This window comes from Podarcis cretensis (genome assembly GCF_951804945.1).
Source record: "Podarcis cretensis genome assembly, chromosome: 12".
Lineage (NCBI taxonomy): Eukaryota > Metazoa > Chordata > Lepidosauria > Squamata > Lacertidae > Podarcis > Podarcis cretensis.
Genome location: NC_137181.1, coordinates 30,118,168 through 30,136,769, shown reverse-complemented (window position 1 = coordinate 30,136,769; position 18,602 = coordinate 30,118,168). Strand labels below are relative to the sequence as shown.

General features: G+C 40.0%; 1 protein-coding gene and 1 long non-coding RNA gene across 4 annotated transcripts in view; one reads left to right on the top strand and one right to left on the bottom strand.

Annotated features, from left to right (window-relative positions):
- Positions 1–288: 288 nt before the first annotated feature.
- GLCCI1 (glucocorticoid induced 1) overlaps positions 289–18,602 on the bottom strand; it is a 42,439-nt gene continuing 24,125 nt past the window's right edge. For 2 of the 3 annotated variants that reach the window (XM_079948226.1, XM_079948225.1), the window contains 5 exons: positions 18,184–18,297; positions 15,949–16,101; positions 12,090–12,300; positions 3,824–3,944; positions 289–2,780 (listed from right to left, as the gene is read on the bottom strand). In XM_079948226.1, the coding sequence (XP_079804352.1) occupies positions 2,429–2,780; positions 3,824–3,944; positions 12,090–12,300; positions 15,949–16,101; positions 18,184–18,297 (951 nt within the window). In that variant the 3' untranslated portion in view covers positions 289–2,428. The remainder of the gene's footprint in view (positions 2,781–3,823; positions 3,945–12,089; positions 12,301–15,948; positions 16,102–18,183; positions 18,298–18,602) is intronic. The other variant, XM_079948227.1, reaches the window with a different exon arrangement.
- LOC307199988 lies at positions 8,981–10,779 on the top strand. Its single transcript, XR_013832284.1, has 2 exons — positions 8,981–9,658; positions 9,701–10,779. It is a non-coding gene; the product is annotated as an uncharacterized lncRNA (long non-coding RNA).

The window sequence follows — 18,602 nt, the reverse complement described above, 5'->3', positions numbered from 1 at the left end:
AGGATATATTGGAGATCAACAACTGCTGGGAAATTTACATAGCAAAGCATTAGGTTTTAAACACATTTGATTCAGAGCCTTCCAATATGCCTAGGACAAATGTGTGTGACAATTAATATTTAGTTTCTCGTGAGAAAACAGAACAAGTAATATCACTGTAAATATTGTTCACCAGAGTTCACTCTTGATCTAAAAAGTCACCTGATAGTTTCTCATAAAACCCTATAACATCAAGAGCCATGACAATGTATTTATATTTGGAAAAAAGAGAGAGGGTGAGAAGGTAGATGTACTGTCATATTCAACTTTAATGTAAAACTTCAAAGAACACACATTTAGGTCACAAGAAACTGGATGCTTTTCCCCTTACCCTTTATTAACATACAAACTATATAGTGCTTCCCACAAGGCCTGAGATTAGCAAGATTAAAGATGCCTGTTGCTGTATTAAAAAAAAATACTGTGAAAACAAAAGACAAAACAGATCTTTTAAGCTTTCCACTCTCCGCCTGCTCCTACAGTCACACAGCGACTGAAAAAGAGGCTGTCGGTCTAACTTCCTAACAGGTTATTACCAAACTCTTTGGTGATGATAGGAAGGAAACTGGGCTTCATCTTGCAACAACATACATGTGCTGTATATTTCATTGCTTTTCTTAGGTACTTTTCACTGAGGCCTTTTTTATTATTTCCCAAATTTCTCCCACAAAAGTAGTAGCGGAGAGAGTATAAATTGCTGCTGCAGCAGCTGCAGTCTTAATCTTTTCAGTTCCTGAAGAGGGGCAAGTAGGCTTTCTTAGAAGAGGCTTGCATAAAGGTACTTCCACTGAACTGAAAGCACAGAGCTAAGAATATTGAGTGGGTCTCTTGCCTTTGGGGTCCCTCCTTGTATTGCAGGTTCATTCTCTCTGAAAGCAGCACTCGCACAGTTCCAGGGCTACTGTAATGTAACACTACTGGAGGCTTCTAAGCTATGCAGCATCTGGAAAGACAAGCGAATGCACTGCCTGCCCACCTTCAAGCAATAAATTTACCTGCCAATGGGCCTAAACCAGAGGGTACTAAGAAAGGCTTCGATTAGATACATGACTTAAAAACTATTGCTTCTTTCTTTCTTTTTCTTTCTCTCTTTTTTGTTTTTGTTTTTTTTCTACAAAACCTCATAGCCGCTTTAAGAGATTTTTTTTTTAAAGTTCAGATGCAAAATACCCACTGTACAAATAAAACAAAGTTCACCTATCATTGCTTGTCAAAAACCCGATATTTTTTTTTTTTTTTTGCAACCAGCATGTGAATGGAACATTTCCTCCAAAAGAGAAACTAAACATTAATTAAGACTCCTAAAATGGTAACAGTAGCATTTCACATCCTTATAACTTGCCAATGCAAACGCGTGAGGAAATTCCCACCCACCCCCTCTGAAACCTGGGGGGAGGGGGGGAATGAATTTGCTGAAATTAAACGAAAACATTCTTGCCTTAGAGCCTCTCTCACACACACGTCATGGAATGTTTCTTATGTGCAGCCTAAAACTGAACACTTTATTCACAACAGCTTAACAGTCATTAACTGTGCAAACACCTGAAACTTTAAAATGCCACAATTTACACGCTGAAACGATGGCAAATGCAACAGTTTAGTTTTTTGTTTTACTTGTAACCACATGACAATGTGATGCAGCACACCACAGATTTGCTGGTTCTCCTCATGTTCACCCATGTCCAGGGTTCGTATCCCCCTAGATCTGAATGCACTTTTTCCAAGAAAGTGGAATGTAATGAGGAAATATTAATGCATAAAATAAGGAAAGGCAGAAGAGTGATGATCCCTCTTTAGCTTTTTAGCTGTAAAATATTTTATATCCCAATATGATATACATTCCAAGTTACCTGAGTTTAGACTTCGAGAGAAGTACCTGAAGCTAGGCCATATAGGGTGGGGACACTGTGCAACTGTTGTGGCCATTTTTTTTTTTTTTTTTTGCATTGTATGTATTACAGAAGTTCAAAACATAAATACCTGGATAAATTGTAAACATAATCCTGAAGTACAGTATTTTCCATAGAATACAACAAAGCAAGACATTTTCTATTTAGACAGGCAACCTTTGTTTGATATAGAGCTTATTTATACTGTAGAATTTGAAACAGAACACAGGACAAAGTACTAATCTGGTCAAACATTCTATGAAATGCATAGTCTCCACTTAAAATGCTTAATGATACACAGATTCTGCAAGCATTCTGCCCCCCCCCCCCGCAAACTCACACACCAACACAAAAATGCTGAATGCATTTTTGTCCCTGCCAAGAACAGTGCTGAAATGCAGAAAGATGCTGATAAGTAGCTTTGTTTTGTTCCAGAAAAGTGCCACTCATGCAGTTGAGTTTTAGACCGTCCCTCTGCCTTTGCTCATCTAGATTATCATCTAGATTATCACGTAATTTTGAGGAGAGGAGTGTTCTTCGGACTGCAGTTCTTGCAAAAGCTGTGGTGGCTGCTGCTGGGATGGCTGTTGTACTAAAACCTCTGTAGGGTCCATTGTGCTGGTGTCGTCTGACAGAGAGGAGAAAGAGACCCGAGATGAAAGCTGCTCAACAGTCAGAGCACTCAAAGCTGTGCTTTGACCAGAGTTTGGAGAGCTTTTGAGCATCAGGTCAGAAGCAGGTAGTAAAGGGCCCAGAAGTTTTACAGGACAGAAAGCTGATCCGGTTGGGATGAAATTAACCTTGTTTTTGTCAGGACATGAAAAGAGAGGGGCTGAGACAGGCTGATGAGTCCTAAAACAAAGGGGTTGAAAAAGAAATTAAAGTTACATACTTGAACATTTGCAGATAACTTAGCATGGGTTGGCAGTTTTGTATGTTGCTAGAATGTGAGTGACAAGAAATGGGATTATTTGACAAATGGGCAAACATCTTCCATATTGGTAGTCAGCTGACTGATCCACAGCAATAAACAATATACATGCAAAAAGCAACCAGAGAGGTAAGACTTTTCCACAATTCCCTTCCCTAAAGGATTCAGATGCACAAACCATATCAGGAATCCATCAATGTGCCGTTTATCAATAGAAAACTCACTGTAGCAAACACACATGAAATGATAGCACAATGTCCTTTTTTCGTTATCTCTATTTTGTCCAGCAAAGCATCTACATTCACTTTAGAATCCTCTATTAATGATCTGGAAGCATTTTTTACCAGCATCTGGCTTCAGCTATTTTCCCAAGCAATATGTCTATGCCGTCCTAGTCTAAATTAGTCCCATGCTATTTCCTTGTAGAGCAAAACAGGAGAGAAAACTGGCCAAACTTTAAGATATTCCTGCATGTATGTACTTACATACTGTGTTCTCTCCCCCACTCCCCAAAATACATAGCTCAATTAAAAAAACCAAAACTCAAATGCTACCAAAATAACTCTGGTCACGGCTGTTATTCACAGCTTCAAAGGCTAAAAAAATAAAGCTGAACTGGTATCATTATAAAGACAGCTTTACTCATGCTGGAAAATACTTTTTAGAACACTGAAGAAACCATAGCTCTGCTTGTATTTCCTCCTCGGTTGTGCTTTTATACATCTGGGTCATGTGGTCAAGAACAAATAGGTTGCATTCCCGCCCCCGCCCCCCGCAAGCTGACAGGAACACTTCAACTTCTTGCCTGTGCAAAATTGGCAAGAGTGGTTTGCTCCTGAAAGAAGAAGAAGAAGGGGAAAAAACCCTCATCAGCTGGAGTAGTTTATCCATCTGCAGTTGAAAAGGTCCAGTAAAAAGGTTTCCTGCATTTGCAGATCCAGCTGATATAAAAGGCATTACTTACGACATTTCCTCAAAGACCTTCACTCGCTCACATCCCTCTGGGGGCTCTCGTTTGAACATGTAGCTGTTGTTGGGTTTAGGAGAGGAGGCATACTTGGGCAACGGTGAGCTACTCCCACTGTCTGAAAATTTAAAGCAGTTGTATTACTAGGGATTGAGAGTGCTTTTTAATTAAATTTGATTTCCAAACACCATGGCTTTTGCACAACTTCACTGCTAATGCCAGTTTGTTTCAAGTCACAAAGCTTCTTTTATTGCAGGCTATACCCAACACTCTGGTAGAGCACATTTCTCCTGAATAAAAGCTTTAGAGGAGCAGTAATCTACCATACAGCAGCACATAATGGGAGGATCTTTTTATCCAGAATGTTACAGACTGAATAAAGCAGAGCTGTAATCCTGGAAACAAGTAAGTTCTTTATTATGCATTTCAAAAATGTAAATGATCAGGGCAACATGTACAGCATATGCAAAGAAGGGCAAGTGGTTAATGATAACATAAAGTTCCGTTGTGTCTTGTCAAAGCATAAACACAATAATTGGAAAGTGCTCGTAAGCAGCTTTTGAAATATGAAGCCATTAGAAATATTGTCCACAGTAATGTCACCCACAGAAAAGACCAAAAAGGAAACAAAACCAAGGGCATATATAATGCAGATGCTGATCTTCAATCTGTTGTGTATGTGAGCTTTGGAACACAGGAAAGGGCTATTCATTCTCTGCATCCCTGCTTTTCATGGCTGACACATTGGTACAGCTGTTCCTGGTAACCCTTCTTTCACCTTGGAATACCATTTATCACAACAGCAGAAACCTACAAAGAGCTCGGGCGCTATTCTACCTCCTAAAATTCACCACTGGATTTACATGAGACAAGCTGGACAGCACCCTTACATTCCTAACTGTCCTGCATATGTTTTTCAGACAAAGGTCTAAAACATTTACACTTTTTAAGATCAAAAGACTGAAACAGGCACCTCTCAGAGCTTTTTTACTTTTTTCCGTATCTTGTGGTTATAAAGTCCTGAACTCACCAAAAGCTCAAATTTGTTCATACACTGTAATAATGGAACAGGGCTTTTTTAATTTTAAAAAAAGAGTTGTGAAGGAGTAGGCAACACTTAGCCTGCTAGAATATATATAAAATTATTATAAAGCTGAGGACTCATGATTTAATATTTAAAACACATTGTCATCCCCTCTTTAAGTCAACAAAGCTCTCAGAGAGGCTTGGAACAACCCACACTTAAGACAGTCCCTGCCCTAAGGCTTACAATCTAAAGAGACACGCAAGGCAAGAGGGAGAGGGGTTACAGTTCTTATGACTAGTTGTAAAACGCTTTGAGAGTTTCTTTTTTCCTACAGATAAGCGGTATATAAAATTTCTTCAAGAAATAATAGTTGTAATGGGGACTTTCCAGGTATCCTGATGGAATGGCGGCTGCTAGGTGAGAAAGGGCCATAGAGATTGATCTCTTTCTCATCCTAGGATACATGGCCACGTAAACAACATCAACACTATCTAGGGGAATACAGGACTGCATTCCCTCTATGGAACTATGAGCAAGTATTCCAAAACAAGTAGGAGTGTGAGGAACTGCCAACAACAACTTTCTAAAGTTCCCTGAAAGCTAGTAGTAAAAGCCATAAAAGGATAAATACAAGTTCTAAATGCTGCTGTTGTTTTTTGAAAAGTTGAGTGTCATTTCTCTTGCTGTTTTCCTTTCCCCCCTTAAATGTCTTCCTCTGTGGTTTCGAAATCAAAGTTTGCTCTGAGCAGACCCACAAAAATATCAGAATTGGATGGTTCACTGGAATTTGCTGGTAATAAATTTTTACCTATACAGCTCAATTAAATCATTCTAACATCAGTGACCAATTACACTGGGTAAAGACTATGAAATGTCTACGGACTCATTTCTATATCCTTCAGTTCCCTAACCATATATAGCACACAAACTTCCCTCCTTTCTTCCCTGTGTGTATTCAACCCTGTATGTTCCCTGAGCCCCCCTTCAAGTATTCAAAATTTAATTTTTCACATAAAGCTAGTCCTAAAAAACTAACCCTGGAGGAACCACAGAGTAGTGAGCAAAGTTTTCACTAACTTAAGAGGCGCTGTGCTCAACAGATGGCTAACAAACAGTGTCAAAGGCTGGTTGTTTTTTAATTTTTACTTATCAGAAGTGAAATTTAATTTAAAAATTCAGAAAGTAAAGGCTGAAAACCAGTATCTTTCTTTGTGGAGCAAGGTCTCAAAACTGAACCCTCCAGCTGTAAATAGCACATGGGGTCACCAAACTGAATTCTAATCACTGGCACCCTGTGGAGCTGGCACTTCTAATGCAATAAAACTGCTTCTAATCACACTGCAGGCCGGGCCCTTCCTCACCTCCCCTTCTCCACACACACAACAGGTGCCATTAACATTTTCTCCACCCCCTGCTGTGCAAGATCACTCTCCCATCCCAAAGCAGACCATGGGTTCCCTTTGCAGACTTTATGTTCATTTTCTTTTGAAAATTTCAACCTATTTAAGCAGCTCTTTATAGAAATGTAAAGTAAACAGCTGATCTGATCCAAAGAGCGGCAGTGGAGCCTGTGGTCAAAGCGCAGACTTAGACAGAAAAGAAAAGATGCTTTAGAAATGTAAAGCAGGTCTGTGTCTGGCCAGCAGGTTAGCTCTCCCCATGCTTGATCAATTATTAACTTCCATTTTTTATTCAGAAACACAGTCAGGTCCAGCTTAAAGCTGATTTACGACTGAAAAGTATAATGGAAATTTAGCTGGAGAAGAAAACAAGCCCTACGACAGGGAACAACAGAGCACGGAACCTTTGGGCATTATTATAAATGCCTTTTTAGCATAAGACATTCAAACTTGAAATGGTCTCCTTCCAAAACACTGATACAGTACATTAATCAACTGCTTAGGTTGAACCATCACAGAAGAGCCCTAAAATAAGAGGTGGCAGATGGCTTGAACAGAGATTAAACTGCCAAAGGTGGGATTCACATCAGTAGTTTGGGAACGTCAACTCTAGAACGCGAAGTGGGGAAAATATTCAACAATAAAAGGAATTGCCAGCTCTGTTATGCAAACAAGTTGTGAACTACCACTAAATGTGGTACCAAATATGCTTTTCCGGTACAGTAGGACAGGATCAAATTATAATCACTAACAATGATTAGTCTGGCTTTCTTCCTAATAAAAAAGTATTTTAAAACATGCATTTCTGATAATCAATATTATAATGTGATTGTGTACTCCAATACACATTTCTGCAGCTTCCTAACCGGCAGTACAATGCCAACCTAGATCAATCTACTCTAGTAATTTCCCCATGTTTCTATGAAGTTGCGAATTCTGCATATGTGGTACAAATACCTATGACTGAATAAACAAACTTGGCAACTGTTTTCCACAACTGAAAGATTGCCAGTGTTGGTGGCCTGATAGAATAGGTTAGGTAGGAAAGGTGTAACAATTGACATCCTCCCACCATCTTAATTAAAACAGAGCCAGTGATTTTCAACAGTTAAAACAAAGCAGAAAGTACAGTTGGCCATACTTCTTTAACAATTGTTCAGAGATTTAAGAACACTTCATCCAGAAAGCTTCCTGGAGCTAGCGCATAATACTGTCTGGGTTGATACCAACAAACTTTCTCTTCTGAAAAAATAGATTATCTGTTTAAGTTAACTGGGAAACGTAGTGTTCTGCAGTACCTTGTCTACATTTAGCAATATCACAATGCATTGGGGAAAAATCACACACAGTCTAGAATACAAACCAAAATGATTATTTTATTCAATGCTCCATTATTTTTCTGTACTTAATTAAGCACACAACACAGTTGATGGGGCAAATGTACTTTTTAAGGGACCACTGAACTAGTGAGCAATCTGCGCAGTCTTTTATCAAACTGTGCCTTGTTCCAGAGGTACCTGCTAACAGGTAAACCATCTGTGAAAATAAGTATCAGATTCATCCTAAGGTAGCATGCACAGCAATTAAAGTTGTAACCACATCAGAGACTGGCTAACCCAAAAATACAGATCTCCAATGATCTAAACTGGGACCAGTGCAAATCATCTGGAGTGAGAGGTGAGGAAGGAGGTAGCTCAGTTAGTGGGCAATAACCAATTAATCAAGGTGGGGAGAACAAAAGAGGGGTACCGAAAGCTCAAAAATGAACTCTCCAGACTCGCTGATTGGGCATAAAAATGGTGAATGGAGTTGAATGTTAGTGTAAAATGAAGCACATCTGGGCAAAACATCCTAATTTCACATACATCCTGATGCAGTTTGAGCTGGTGGTGACTGGCCAGGAAAAGGATCTTGAGTTCATGGTGTATTTTTATTTTTATTTATTATTATTACACAATTCTGGTCATCACACTTCAGAAAGGACATTGGAGAGAGAGGGAAAGGGTAACAAAAATTGTCAAGAGTCAGTTCTATACGAGGAAATGTTACGGCTTTTCCATTATCAGGACAAAGAGAAGTACTTTTTCACCTAACACAGTTGAACCATGGAATTTGCTACTGCAAGTTGTGGAGATAGCCACCAACATGCAGCTTTAAAAGGGGATGAGACAAATGCATGGAGGGTAAGGTGATGGCCACTAGTTATGATGACTATATGCTACCTCCAAGAACAGAAACACCATGCCTCTGAATACCAGTTGCTATGGAACAAACAGGGGTGTGCTATTGTGTTAATGTGGTGTTTATGGGCTACCCATAGTGTCAGGGAACTGACATCAGAGCGAAAAGTGGAGGCAGGGCTCCAGAGCGATGCCGGAGAGGGAACCAGTCGGGGGGAAAGAATTCAGCGTGACACCAATAGGGAGGAGATGGAGGAATCGGTGTCAGGGCTCCAAGACCCTTCAACCGAAACCAGCGGAGAGAGCGCTGGCACGCCCTTGCCATCCCCTTACTTGCGCAGACGCGTTCCGCGCAGGGAACATAGGCGGGGACTTGGGGTCAAGCAGCTTTCATGCTGGAAGAGATTCAAGAAACGCCCACTGGCAGATTCTGCAAGTGACTAACAGGCCACGGACGGCGAGCTCTAACCCTAAACATGTTTGAGCAAACCATCTAATTGAAGTGGAGGCAGTTTACGCACGAGTAACCACACTATACCATTACACATAGGTATCTGGTAGGCTGCTGTGGGAAATAGCAGACTGGACTAGACAGGCTTCTGTTCTGATCCAACACTGCTCTTCATATGTTCTTAAAACTGTTGATGCAATCAGCCATTATCAGATAACCCAAGATAATGAAAATTGTGGCAGCTCTGCCTACCAAAAAGAGTTTTGTGAATCCTTCAAGACTTCTCTTTCTCTCTCTCTTTTAGGAAGAGTAGATGTGAATGCTAATTTTCAGGCATTCTGCTCTAGAGCATTCCCAAAGCTGGATCTGTGCAGGTGTAGATACCATGAAGAACCGTGACCTTCAATCGAATGCACTTATCACATCAACTCCAAAAGAACTCTTATCTGTGTTCACCATTTCAGATGTCATTAAGTAAGAGAAGCCCTCTCTGTAAAACCAAATGCTGACATTGCTGAAACATATCTTAATGGCTACAGGCAAAATGCACAGACATGGACTTAAAGTTCTGCAGAATATTATTCTTTTTCGCCAACTAACAAATGTTAATCATTCAACAAGCATTTGAATGAGGTCTGTGAGCATGAAACTAAGGAAACCTACCAGAATTTTCTAGAGGTGATTTAGCCTAGTACCTCTGGGTTTGGTGGGCTGAATGCTTGAGTTTTAGCTATACAAAGGGCAACATCGAATTTGGAAAAAGGGCTGGGATATGTAAGATCTGTGGTGGCAAAGAGCTAATATAGTGGTAGACAGCATGGTGCCCTCCACATTTCTTTTTATTACAATTGCCATCATCCCTGATCACTGGCCATGCTGGCTGAGGCTGATGGGAGCTGTAGTCCAAAACGTAGAGAGGATACCTCGTTGGCTAACCCAATTTCTAGTATGTGAAAGTGACAATAATGGACTTTACTTTTTGCTGCTAAGTATTAGTACTGCTGTGCCTTTCTTCTTCATTAATTATAATGTGTTGTGAACTGCAGAATCATATAATTACTTTTATTTTATTATCATAATTAGAATGCTTTCCCTTCTAAGGTTTGTTTGTTTGCTTGTTTCCTTTGAATACCAGTTGAAAGGATGGTTGGCCATCCAAAAATTTACTGGTTGTTAGTGTCTAGACTGGGTGCTTAGATGTAGATAGCTATATATTATAGACTGTTTTTCTATTGATTTGTTTTTTATCCGTCCTTGTTTTATTGTATGAGTATTTGTGAATGTCTGGTAGTTTTACATTATTTTATTGCACCTAGCATTGATTGCTCATGATGAAGGGTGGGATAGAATTAAAAAAAAAAAAAAAAATCAAAGTGAGATCATGATCTTTACTTAGTTTACCATGAAGCATATATCCAAAAGGCAGGCCAGGCTATAAATCTCTCCTCCATATGTTTTTGGACTTCAACTCCCATCAGCTCCAACTAACAGTCAATGGTCATGGATAATGGGAACTGTAGTTCCAACATCTGGAGGACACCTTGTGTAAGTCACAATCCCTAGGCTTTTTTCTTTTTTTCTTTCTTTCTCCCATTTCAAGAATGTCTTGTCCCTTCATGGAAAAATATTGTGTCTGACTCCAACTGAGTAAAGAAACTAGAGCCAAGACAGCAAAATCACATGTGGGGGTTGAGGAAGTGTCCATGCATGAAAGAGAGAAAATGGATGGGGAGATTATCAGGCAGGGCTACAGATGGGAAAGAAAGTTAAAGAAAGAAAAACATGAGGCATGTGAGGAAATGCTTTAATTGTAAATGATGTGCACGAATATGAAAAAATAAAGGTGGGATGTGGCCACTAACAATAAGAAAACAGAAACAGAAATTAGCATGAAAGATGGAAAACAAAAGAAGAAAGAGCTGGAGCACTCTAAAAATAATTGGGAAAAGGATGGAAGATACAAGGCGTTTTTTCTTTTTGTACAATACTTAAATGGAGAACTCCCCTTCTGCTGTTTTAAAAATTTGTAAACCGAGAGACTTCATTATTTTATTCTTAATTTAAAACAGCTCACGTTGACCAGGAGGCCTACACCTAGTGTTAAAAATACATGCACGTATTCAATCCTACAACCTACATTCATTCCACAAACCAAGCAAAATAATGATCCCAAGGCATGGTCTGAAAGCACATGGTACATCAACTTTGCTGAGACTAAGCAGCCAGGAGCCTGGTCAGTGTGCAGATGGAAAACCAGCTGGAAATGTCCCACGTCTCCTTCAGCTCCATGGAGGAAAAGGGGTATATAAGATAAACAGACACATGTATTTGCACATTGTGCATAATCTGTTCTACTCCTGATAGTTATAAAGTGAACCAAGCAGCTTTGCAGAAAACTGAAACCACTCCCCACTCCTTGTGGTTTCTGCACTGTCACCAAGCATTGGCCATACACTTCTAAGCTTCTGTTTGCAGCCACTAAGGGCTAAAACTGTAGATCTAAAAAAAAGGAGACCGAAAACCAAGAATCTAATCATGCTGAATTCTGGGTTCACCACCAACCCTTATGCTTGAGTAGAATTGCAAAATTCAAAAAACCATTGACTTTGCCAAAAACTGAGAACGCTGCCAGGCTTTTAAGGCTGCAAAATCCTATATTCACTTTTCTAGGAATCAATTCCTACTGGACTCAGTGGGGCTTACTTTGAGTAGACATGCATAGGATTACTCTGTTAAATACACACAGTGAAACATGACCAGCATTGATTTCATTCCCACAAGTCATTCTGTTGCCATAGTATTTTGTACACTAGACTCAAATATATTATTGTCTTCCTAATTTACCCTTTAAATGACCAATAAAAGTGATACCGCAACCACAAACTCTGGATTCACTTATTTCACCAATAATTCTCACACTATTTTATAAAATATTCACTTCATGCTTTTCCTTAACTTTTCATACTATAGCTTTCATAAAGAGTTAAGCTCATTTGCTGTGTCCTTCTGACATTTATGGAAGATGTTTGTGAAACTGCACAAACAAAAGGGAAAACAAATGTAAACAAGCAAAAACAATTATGAGCAGTCTTCAGTTCACACCAACACGACAAAATAAAATGAAATCAAAAATCTGATTTAAGCACAATGACAGTACAGCAGAACAAAAGCAAGCCATGAACCAATTATTCAAATAGACTCTCACCTTTGTCACGGTCATACAGCATGTCTTCTGTGGAGCAAGGACTCCCATCCTGAGACTCAGGAGGACAAAAAGGAGAAATGCATGGGGAATGGCTGCTGCAGCTGCTGCTGCGCTCTTGCACAGAAGGTGTTTGTGTATCGATGCTACGCGTACTGCTGCTACGATAGTGAGCAGGTAAGGGAGCTCGTCGGCCATCAGGAATATCCAAGGGCTGCAGCAAAAACAACATTCTTAAAAGGCACAGTGAAAACTCCTGCCCCAGAGTGAAGTCTGGGACCTGGAGGGCACTTTGACCTGTGCTAATTTCTTTCAAGCCAGAAATGACCTTGGGAGAGGGAGGGAAGTCAGCTTCTTACAAAAGGAGGCAAGTGACACAATGGCATGCTGTTCATCAACTCATTTAGTGCAAGAGACTGCATGAAAATTCTAGTCACTTGAACGTGCAGCTATATCCTTAAATAAACATCAAGGCTAGATACACTTCAGCCATTAGGCCACATGCTGATATTTATGCTTACTAAACAAATGGTTTGGCATTATTTAATAGTAACTATATTAAAGGGACGTGGGTGGCGCTGTCGTCTAAACCACAGAGCCTAGAGCTTGCCGATCAGAAGGTCAGCGGTTCGAATCCCTGTTGCTCAGTCCCTGCTCCTGCCAACCTAGCAGTTCGAAAGCACGTCAAAGTGCAAGTAGATAAATAGGAACGTGACTGGACCTAACGGCAAGGGGTCCCTTTACATTTTTATATTAAAGGAAACAAGAACAAGACATTTTGCAATTTCAAAAGAGACAGGAAATGTCACACAGCTTAGGACTATCCCTATTACAATTAAAGACAATTAAAATTCCCCCCCCCCCCCCAAGAACATCAAGAGAGGAAAAACCCCACAAACACTAATTTTAAAGCACAGTCCCCTGGGATCTTGTCATAAAGGGCAGGCAACAGTAATTTAAGGGGTCAACTCAGACTTCATTTTTTCCATGAACTAGTTTCTCTTTTCTTAAGGAGAGTTTATTATTGCTTTCAGGGTAGAAAGTGTTGAAAGAAAGCAGTGAAGCTCTTCCATGCTTTCTACAAAACAGTTATGCAGTCTTTTTTCCCTTACAACTTACATTTTCACTGGGAATCTTTCTAAAAAGAAATATCAAACTGTATGATGGTCTCACCATAGACATGTCATTCATTAGAAGTGAATTACTGACAGCCTATTCATACCACTGTTCAGCTACCATCTCATCAGCCTTGATTAACATAGCAAGCAATTCTTTCAAACACAGTAAATAAGTTGATTAAAAAGAAGTACACAGATTAAATTGTGATTTGCAAAGTTAGAGGCATCACACTTCAAAGAAAATACTGACAAAAGAGAAGAGTGATGCAAAAATACTGACTCTGCCTTAAGATCACAGCAATTTTTGCTTTCCTAGAAAGCTGTAATGAAGAAAATTCTAATACACTGATGTGCACTCCCTTTGAGAGAAACACAAAAGGCTTAAGTTCCAGAAACTAAGATTTAGCTTAGGTAATGCCTTCTTGTTCAACATCCTGTAAGTGTTTGAGAAATTACTCTAGTGTTACAGAACACTATTTTCACTTCATTTTTTATCTGGGCTTTCCAATTCTTCAAGGCATTTCATTTTCGGCTGATTTAGAAACAAAGACTGAAGTTTTTCCATTAAGTACTTTTCCCTCAAAAGCTTTTAAATGGCATCAACAAATGTATAAAAATAGCTTTGTCTTGCTGTCAAATAAGCAATGTTTCAAGAAGGCTTTCCATTTGTAACACTTAAAGCCTGATCCTCTGAGCGCACACAAACTGCAGGAGCAGACATGCCAGAAGGGTGGTAGCAACATGCCACCCCAAACCATTTGCTTCAGGGGGCTTTCCGATCTAATGGTTCTAAAAGGTGCTTTTAGAACCATGCGCCTCCTCTATGAGAGGTTTGGAGTGTAGCAACACAAGAACAGGCCTTTTCTGCAATGGCTCCCTGCTTATGGAATGCTCTCCCCAGGGAGGTTTGCCTGGCACCTTCATTATACACCTGTAGGTGCCTTTGGCTTATTAACAGTCTATGTCCTTTTAAATGTGTTGGGGGGGGGGAGGTCAATGGTTTGGTTTGTTGTTGTTTTTATTATGTATTTTGTATCTTATCTTACATTTTTTTGCTGTGAACCACCCTGCGATCTACTGATGAAGGGTGGTATACAAATTTAATAGATAATTATTTTTTAAACAAAATATTTAAAAACTCAAACATAAAGGAGCTGCAGCAGCTCTCTCATTTTCATTTCCTCCATCAGCACCAGCTGGCACCAGTGTGCTGTACCAGGGAAAGTTTCATACATCCCAGAGGTAGTGTTGATGTCTTCTGCCAAGCTGGCAAACTGACACAAAGCCAAGCCACCTATGAGGGCATGCTAGAAGGTCTGAGTTAACTAATGTCATGGTTTGCTGTGTTTGTGTCTCCAACAGACATTTATATATTTGTACATATATGCCTATCTTTGTCTCAATCATAATGCGTAACAAAAGCAACAGAACCAAAATTTAAAAAACTGTAAGCCTATGAAACTAACTACTTTGCAATTCTGTGGCTTGCTGTCCTACTTAAAATACAAGTTACTTCATAACCTCCTTTCAATTTAGGGTAACAAAATCCCAGAAACTTATATAAAAGCACCTGTGCCGTTCAGCATTTTCTGCAAAACTTTTCTGCATTCTGCTGGATGCTTACTAATGGAATAACAATTATGCCTGTGAAGAGAGCATACTGTGATGTCAGCAATAGCTAATGATCTCTCAGTAACTCTCATGAGAGCATGGGACACGAAGCTTTGAGCTTATTAAAGCCTATGACCTAAAATGAGGCATGAATTGCTGTTATTGGGCAGATCAAATTATACTAAGTGCCAATTATTCAGCAGGCATATTTTCAAGTGTCTAAAAAGCACATTATGCAATATAGTAGTTGATAAAGAAATATAAGGCAATATAGTACATGTAGCCTTCATCCAACACAGAAATTATTTGCATATATGGAGTACTGAATATATTGACGTATGAACTCTTGCCTACACTCCCCCACCTTTAAATGTGTATACTTTTCTAAAATATAGTTTCTTCAGTTGTGACTTCTCTGTTTTAATTCTGGAGATAAGAAGAGAAATATTGGATCTAGTTGTAACTTTGGAAAGGGGATTCTTTTCAGCTCAGTATTGCCTCTCATCAGAAGCCCTGGCAAAAATCCAGCAAATCACTTAAAACTTTGAGGAGTCCTAATGAAATCAACATAGCTCCTCCTCACTGTACTGCTTGATCAGAGCATAAGGGCTCAGGAGCTCAGAGACCTAAACCTTGAACAGCCAGCAATAAATTGTTAAGAGGACAAGTATGTCCATTTTATTTTTCACTTTAATTTTGGGAGGTATTATTGCCACAGTGACAATGACACTGTAATATAAATTGTGCGGAAATGGTGTAAAAAGCAGTATTTAGGAGATTTCAGCCTAGTTAAAATTGTAACCACTCTGAGTGTTTTAAGATCAGTTCTTGCACTGTTTTATTCAAATTACTAACCTCTAAAAATACCAATCACACAAGATGCCTGGATTACTTTACCACCACCATCATCGTAGTAGTTAAATGCAGTAGTACATATTTAGTGTTTTTTTGTCACCTTACACTACCAGGTTCTTTGTAAAACTGAAACTAACTATATTAGTTGCTTATATGAATACATGCAGAGTATTTATGCTCTCAGAGATTAGTTCAGTCATTTTGCACAGATTCACACATTTCTACATTCAATTTCTATATTATGCAGCTTAAAGTAGCCATGCTTAGCATCAGCTTACCTTGGACATTTCTTCCTTTCCACTGTTCTCTTTGATGAACACCTTTTCTAGTTCTGGACTTATTCCTTCTACATTGCACGGCACACGCGAAACAGCTGATTTTGGCACTGAAATGTTTGAGAGTGGCATAGGGACTGATCTCGATATAGAAGCCTTTAAAGACAAAAGATATGTCAAATTTAGCTTTAAACTTATGGCAGGAGAATTTATGATGTGAAAGTTTGAGCTGTGCATTCATCTGAAGGTAGAGAAATATTAAAGAGCTATGCATCTTAGATTTCTGATGAAAAGGAAGAAAAGATTATGTCCCTACTCTTATAGAGCTTTACCTGCTCAGTACTATGCTTCAGCGCCTAGGGCTTGCCGATCGAAAGGTCGGCAGTTCGAATCCCTGTGGCGGGGTGCGCTCCCGCTGCTCGGTCCCAGCGCCTGCCAACCTAGCAGTTCAAAAGCACCTCCGGGTGCAAGTAGATAAATAGGGACCGCTTACCAGCGGGAAGGTAAACGGCGTTTCCGTGTGCGGCTCTGGCTCTGGCCAGAGCAGCGATGTCACGCTGGCCACGTGACCCGGAAGTGTCTCCGGACAGCGCTGGCCCCTGGCCTCTTAAGTGAGATGGGCGCACAACCCCAGAGTCTGTCAAGACTGGCCCGTACGGGCAGGGGTACCTTTACCTTTACCTTTTACTATGCTTATCAAAGTGATCAGTGTACTGGATCAAGAAAAAGGACATAATACTTGCAAGGAACACTGTGACATCCATGACATCAGAAAACCAAACACATTAAACATATCCAGCGGTATATGCTAACAGCCAAATGTGCACCCACCGTACCAAAGGTATGGGAGTGTATGGTAGTAATGGGTATTTTTCACCCCACATCCGAAAGGGCTGAATAAACACAGACCTCTTATCAGGAGTCTTTGTTAGAGCAAAGGTTCTCAAACTGTGGTTCACTGATACTGGTGGTCTGTGAGCTCCATTCAGGTGGTCTGCAGAATGGTTGTGCGCCAGTCAAGACTATCTGTACTTGACCCTGCAGTTAATTACCTCCCCCCACCCCCCCAGACAATGGAAAATAAGGGCATTTTGACCAGCAGCAGATTACTGAACTAGTTAACAAGGCCCTAGGGCCTGTGCTGAAGAGAAATACTGAAGTGGACTGCTGAGACCCACCCCCAGCAATTTTCAAGTGGTCCATGGGGGAGGGGGATGTTTGGGAACCACTGCCAGGGGGTTTTATATCCTGTTCTAAAAATGATTGCAGATAAATGTGAATGAGTACTGAAAAAGGGTACAACTGGTTAAAAATACAGTGGTGCCCCGCAAGACGAACGCCTCACAAGACGGAAAACCCGCTAGACGAAAGGGTTTTCCATTTTGGAGGCGCTTCGCAAAACGAATTTCCCTATGGGCTTGCTTCGCAAGACGAAAATGTCTTGCGAGTTCCTGCAGGTTTTTTTTCCTTTCCCCCCTTTTCTAAGCCACTAAGCCGCTTATCAGCTGATCTGCTAAGCCGCTAAAAGCCGCTAATAGCGCTAATCCGCTAAGCCATCAATGGGCTTGCTTCGCAAGATGAAAAAACCGCTAGACGAAGAGACTCGCAGAACGGATTAATTTCATCTTGCGAGGCACCACTGTATTGCTGAATCTTTGTTAATGCTGTATATAGTCATTTGGTGCGCAAACACTTTTTAAATCCTTAAAACGAGGGTTTCTAGCAAGGTGGCTGTGACTAATAAGATGGTTCAAGTATCCTGCTTCAGTGGGAGTAAAATGACAAAGATAAACAGGACCTCCTTGGTCAGCAGGACTGAATAACCAGGTGGTGATATATTAGCATTTTTAAAACATCACAAGTCCACAGGAGGACAGCAAGGTCAAATAACTGTGACTATAAATAATATAAATGGTTGTTGCTGCTGAGAAAATGGCACTCCTTGACTGCTTTTAGTGAGTAATTTGGATGTCAGGATTCAAACCTAACCCTTGTTTCTGGTCAACTCAACGCTGCAAATTTATTATTTTTAAACAGGAGATTTCTCCCCAACTTTTCCAGGCTTGTTAAACAACCTGTCACTAATTTTTCCTGCATGAATTAAAACTGGTATAAAATCGTCCTTATAATTCATAACTATGGAATCCATTTTAAACTGTAGACAGAAATTCAAAAGTGGAAAAGGATGATCACTTTTAATTCTGAAGGCTGCCTGAACAAGCTCAGTTGTCTGCTTACCTGAGTCTGATTGATTGCTATATGGTTGCCATGGAGAGGCGACTGACGTTCTTTTTCTTTATTGTGACGACTACTCTGTTTACTGCGCTGGAGCTGCTGTCTCAATTTGGCAATCTAGCAGGAAGAGGAGACAAAATCAAATAAAAGAAGGCGTGTAACTGACAATGCGCACATCTTGAGTCTAGCTGAAAGGGGGAGGAAAGGCACCTGCCATACAAATAAGACTAACTACAAAACTACAATATCACACTTCAGAGATAAACATGGGTTACGATTACTGCTTCTCGCATAGAATTTAGTTGTCCTGATATGAATGCTCTCTTCCAAATACTAACTATTAGCTTAACATGAAGAGTTGCTTTCTATGATTGTTCTGAGAAGATAAAGAGGTATATTTGAGAATCACAACCATATCTAAA